Consider the following 6,043-nt stretch of genomic DNA (forward strand, 5'->3'; position numbering starts at 1 on the left):
TATTGTGTGTTTCGCAGGTAATATAAAAGAAGATAATCTTTTCAAAAATGCGCATACTTAACTTGTCTTTTATATTTTTAACGATATGTGGATGTTGGCGACCAAATTCTTGGTCATCACTGCATAAACGCGTAGCGTACTACGTGTATACAAGCATAATAGTTTTCATAATGAGTACCGGTACGCTATTGCTAATAATAGATCTCATCCTAATAGTGGACAATGCCGACGATTTTTGCGATAGTTTCTTATTTATAATGGACATGTTAAATTCTTGCTTTAAAGTTTTAATTTTGCTCATAAATCGCAAAAACATTATTATGCTAATTGAAATACTGATGAAGAAACCATGTAAACCATCGACATCGGCTGAAATAAACATTTTCTATAAATTCGATAAGAGTATAGAGTAAGTATTAACAAACATCAATAATATCATAATATATTGTATTATTATATGTATAATATTGATAGAACTATTAAAATTTATTTTGTGTTACTTTTTATATCCAGATTTTTTACGTAAAGATTTCTTTTTCTATTTAAATGTTTTTATATAGTTAATGTATGCAATTAGAAACATGCAACAGAACATGCGCAAGAGTTATTAAAAATATAATGTTTTTTAAATTAACCTATATACAGTTCTAGAGTTTCCTACAAAGTTTCTAGAAGATTCCGCATTTTTCTGTTTTATTACCTTGTATCTCGAATCTTATAATTAAAATTTTTAGAATGCATTGGTATTTAGAAGTAAGATGAATTGCTCTTTCTGAAAAGGCCGTAGCCGGTTTTCGTATGGCGAAATGCCTCCAGCGATATCAGGCTGATTTTCACACGTAAGGGACCACATAAGAGACCTCATGTGACCCAACACTAAATTATCATTTTTACCAGCTTCTGGAACAACGTGGTTCCAAAGTTATAACGTAAAACTCAAAAGTCAAAAAGTTTTTTTTTCCGGAACGAGAAAAGTTAGGACTTTGAAAAAAATCTGGGGAGTAGGATACCTTAGGAGAGCTCAAACAAATATGGTTTAATTTGATTCCGATATCTATAGTGTTCAAAAAAATATTTTAATTTTCAAAACGAGATTTTTTTTAACAATCCACGTTGTTCTAAAAGGTGGTATAAATGGTAATTAGTGTTGGGTCATGAGGTACCTTGTCAGTCCGATATCGCTAGAGGCATCCTGTCATACAAAAACCCGCCACGGTCTATAGTCGGCGAGGGAATATCTAAAAAAGAAGATTAAAAGTTGAAAGTGAAAATAAAAGAAGTAAGTGATCTCTATCTCTTTACTGACAAATATTCAACTAATAAGTAATTTCAACTTCGTTCCTGAGTAGAATAAATCTGTATGATTATTATTATTTGAGTAGCCTATAATATAAATTCTACTTAACAAGATAGACAAAATTATTTATTAGTTAAATATTTTTCAGTAAATAGACCAATTTACTTATTTACTCATTGATATCTAATTTCAATCCTTGTAATTTTTTTGGATCTTTCTTTAATGCTAACTACATTATTGGAAAGAGCAACTCCTTTTACTTTTATACATATATGAAATACGATCTAAAAATTTGTATTACAACCGCAGTTACAAGGATTTAAAAGCGTAATAAATAAATAAATAAATAAATAAGTAGATAAAGATAAAATTTATATAAAATATATGAAGATTATTATATGTATATGTATTTGAGAAAATTTATAATTATTTTAGAATTAATTCTTGGCGCTACGCATCTTTGCCAGCAGCAACAATATTATCTTTATTGTTATCTTCTTTATTTATAAACCTCAAAAAGAGAACATTAATGTTCAGAACATGGTTGCCATTTGATTACTCATCAACGTTTCTGTTCTATCTGACGTACATTTATCAAATGATAGCTATGTTTGCCGCAGCAGCCGTTAGTGTTGGTTGCGATACTCTCATCTGTGGATTATTAGTCCATATCTGCTGTCAAATTGAGATCTTAACTTATCGTTTGAGAAGTTTTGTATCATATTCAAATGTTCTTCGCGATAGCGTACGTCATCATTGTGATATATTCAGGTTAAGTTTTACAATTTTGCCAATTTTACAAAATTTACTCAATAGTTTTTAAATTAATATCGTGTACATACATCTAAATATAATATCGTTCTTCCAGTATATTTTATTAAAATATGTTATTATACGAACAGTTTGTTAAATTCTAGACTTGCGTTTACTGTAAATGAGAGGTTTAGACTGGCTATTGCTATCCAATTTACATTAACTACATTGATGATATGCTTCTGCTTTTATCAAATAAGTATAGCAACAACCAAAGGCAAACATATTGACATGATAACATATGTGGCTACTATTTTAGTTCAAAACTTCTTGTATTGTTGGTATGGGAACGAATTAAAGATAAAGGTATGGTAATAGATATAATTTAGCTGGTACGGTAGGTATAGATTTTCAATTTAATGCTGAATCTATTCGGTCTAAATTTTATTGCAAAATTCTAACAGTATCTGTTATTAAATCATTTTAATATTTACGAGGTATCAGTAATATAAATATATTTTATTTCTTACACAAATGTTATCTATGCATACATTTTACATGTTTTAATAGAGTCACCAAATGATTGACAATATTTTCGAAACTGAGTGGCTGACATTGGACGAAAATAAAAAAAAGTGTTTAATGATAATAATGAGGCGGACAGTCACACCTATTCAGATTACTTGTGCTCGTATTATGCCCGTGAATCTTGAAACCTTTATGGGTGTTAGTATAAATAACTGTTATAAAGCTAATTTCGCCAAATTTTAATTTTAGATGTATTTAAATATAGAGATGTTCTACATTTGAAGAATAATTTATAATAAATTGATTTATTATATTATTAAAATAATTTTAACAAAAGACAGATATTTTTATTTTTATTTTAATTATTTAATAAATTAAAATTATTCACGCTATTTATTAAATAAGTTTGGAAAATATTGAAAATTTGGAATTATTATTTGGAATAATGTAAACAAATTCAGAACTATATGTATTTAATGTTAAAATTTAATGTATCTGATACTATTGTTGACAAAATTAGCTGCAAATTTATTAATTATTAAATCTATTTAGATAACCATTAAAATTGTTTACTGATTTTAGCTAGTTAAAATGTCTTATTCCACTTACAACTTACTTACACAAAAGCTGCAAGATTGATTCTATGGGAGACTGATGGATTTAAGTATTACTCATATCATATTAAATCTGAGAAGAACCAAGAAAAGAAGAGAGAAGATAGTATATTTGCAATTAGTTATAATAATTAGCATTAGTTGCTTTCACTTAACATACCACATTTAATCTGTCACGTTATGAAAATAATAGAAAAAGATAACCAAAAAGAGTTGTTTATTTTATTACGTATTTTTCTTATATTTTTACACTTATTAACATCTGTTTTATATTTATATTTTACATTTTAAAGATTCTTATCTATCTTGTCTTTTATGACACACTTTGTAAATGTAATATAATTTTAACATCTTCTGTTTGTAACGTGGAAATCAGAAATTACAGTGCCTAAAATCAATACGAAGGGATAGCACTATAAGTATTGTCAAAGTATGGATAACATCAATAGCTATAGAAAGATTAAAATTTCATAGAAAATTTAAATATCTAGAGCTTAAATAGCATAGAATTATAATAGTATACCAATATTAAACAAAGATACAATTTTCTGTTCAATATTTGAGAATTCTGTCTTGTATATTTTCTTTACTCCGCCTCTGAAAAACATTGTTGTATTTAAAGGTATAATTTCACTATGTCATCGTAATGTATGTGAATTTTGCAACTGATGTATATACGTGTTGCATATCGATTTATAAAAATATTATTTCCCGAGGTATATATTGCGAGGGATACGTTATAAAATGAATAATGAAGTTGCCAACTGCGAAGGGTGGAAATATGGACACACGCATATGAATATATCTTATACATCTATGAAGTTCGATCCACAGCAAAGCTATAGACTGTCGACTTTCGCCAGTCAGTCTAAAGATTTTGGTGCTTGCTATACTCTTATCTATCGGTTGTGATATCACTTAAAGTATTCCTTTTTTACAATAATAATAATTTCATTCGTTTTTCAAGGCAATTACCACAATATTCACAGTTACAGTTATCAGATTAATTAGAAATCTTCATTGGTTATAAATGTCATATACAAATAACATTCGTAAATATAATTTAAAAAATTGAAGAAATATCTATTGAACTTTTATAACAAAAACAGAAGCGTTTTTAACTGTCAAAATTGCAAATTACTTTGAAAATATGTTTAATTAATAGCATTGTACGTTACACAAAGTTTGCAGTGAACAATTCCATGTATTGTGTGCTTCGCAGATGATATTAAAAAAGATTTTTTTAAAAATGCGCATACTTAAGTTGACTTTCATACTTTTAACGATATGTGGATGTTGGCGACCAGATTCTTGGTCATCATTGCATAAACGCTTAGCATACTACGTGTATGCAAGTATAATAGTTTTATTACTAAATACCTTTTTGCTCTCGCAATTGATGGACGTAATTCTAACAGTTGACAATGCTGACGATTTTTCTGATAATTTCTTTGTACTAATTTGCATGTTTATTTCTTGCTGTAAATCGTTCATTATGCTCATAAATCGCAAAAACATTATCATGCTGGTCGACATATTGATGGAGAAACCGTGTAGACCGTCGAGATCGACTGAAATTAATATTCTCTATAAATTCGATAAAAGCATACAGTAAGTACTATCAAAACATCAATAATATTATAATATATTGTATTATTACTTAATATTAATAAAACTATTAAAATTTATTTTGTGTTACTTTCTATATTTAAATTTTTTACGTATAAGAGATTTCTTTTTCTATTTAAATGCATAATAGATATAATTAATGTATGGTAAATAGAAACATGCAACAGGAGAACATGTTTACCTAAAAATAGAAAATTTTTTATTTAACCCATGAAGTCCTAAAAGACTCCGCATTTTTCTGTTCGATTTGTATCTTGGATCCTCTAATAAAAATTTTGAGACCGGTATTTATAAAAGCAAAAAAGTTACTCTTTGCGAAAATTTTGTAAGGAATTGAATGGAATACTTGAAAAAAAAAAGATATAATTCCTTATATTTTCTATTTTATAATAAATTTTTTTACTCTTAAATAACAAATGCGGTCTAAAAATTTTCATTATGACCGAATCCAAAATTAGAAGAATTTAAAACGCGTTAAATTCTCTTAAGACTTAATTGGTGAATAAAAATATTAATAATAGAATTTATATGTTATAAAATATAGGAACTTTACTCTACATTTGACAAACATTTTATAATTATTTTAGAATTAATACTTGGCGCTTCGTATGTTTGGGAACTGTAACATTATCATGTATCATGTTATCTTCTTTATCTATAAACTTCAGACATAGAAAATTAACATACAGAGCATGGTTACCATTTGACTACTCATCAACGTTACTGTTCTATCTGGCTTACATTCATCAACTGATAAGTTTGACTGTCGCAGCATTCTTAAATGTTGGCTTCGATACTCTCATCTGTGGATTATTAGTACATGTTTGCTGCCAAATAGAGATCTTTACTTATCGTTTGAGAAAAATTGTATCTTATTCAGACGTTCTTCGCGATTGCGTACGTCATCATTACCATATCTTCAGGTTGAGCTTTACTATTTTGCCATGTTTACAAATTTTTATATAATAAGAATTATTATCGTATACTTCTTAACATAATATCGTTTATATCAAGAATTAATTTTATTACAATATATTATTAAACAAACAAAATTGTTATATTCTAGACTTGTGTCTGTTATAAATACGAAATTTAGACTGATTATTACTATCCAATTTATAATGAGTACATTGGTGATATGCTTCAGCCTTTATCAAATAAGTAAAGCAACAACAAAAGCCAAACATATTGAAATGACATTATATGTATCTTGTATGTTAAC

General features: G+C 27.4%; 2 protein-coding genes across 3 annotated transcripts; both read left to right on the plus strand.

Annotated features, from left to right (window-relative positions):
* Positions 1 to 37: 37 nt before the first annotated feature.
* Positions 38 to 3,373, plus strand: LOC112465551 (odorant receptor 94a-like). 2 transcript variants are annotated; one of them, XM_025033132.1, is made up of 5 exons: positions 38 to 409; positions 1,733 to 2,068; positions 2,215 to 2,416; positions 2,621 to 2,776; positions 3,161 to 3,373. In XM_025033132.1, exons 1-5 carry the CDS (start codon positions 48 to 50, stop codon positions 3,215 to 3,217), a joined length of 1,113 nt encoding a protein of 370 aa, XP_024888900.1. In that variant the 5' UTR covers positions 38 to 47; the 3' UTR covers positions 3,218 to 3,373. The 2 variants fall into 2 exon arrangements, with proteins under 2 accessions (XP_024888900.1, XP_024888899.1); XM_025033131.1 differs by having other exon boundaries at positions 3,165 to 3,373.
* Positions 3,374 to 4,441: 1,068 nt separating this feature from the next.
* Positions 4,442 to 5,983, plus strand: LOC112465552. The gene is made up of 3 exons (XM_025033133.1): positions 4,442 to 4,803; positions 5,409 to 5,718; positions 5,888 to 5,983. Exons 1-3 carry the CDS (start codon positions 4,442 to 4,444, stop codon positions 5,915 to 5,917), a joined length of 702 nt encoding a protein of 233 aa, XP_024888901.1. The 3' UTR covers positions 5,918 to 5,983.
* The last annotated feature ends 60 nt before the right edge of the window (positions 5,984 to 6,043 follow it).

The sequence above is a fragment of the Temnothorax curvispinosus genome, unplaced genomic scaffold (assembly GCF_003070985.1).
Source record: "Temnothorax curvispinosus isolate PA1 unplaced genomic scaffold, ASM307098v1 QBEX01015335.1, whole genome shotgun sequence".
NCBI lineage: Eukaryota > Metazoa > Arthropoda > Insecta > Hymenoptera > Formicidae > Temnothorax > Temnothorax curvispinosus.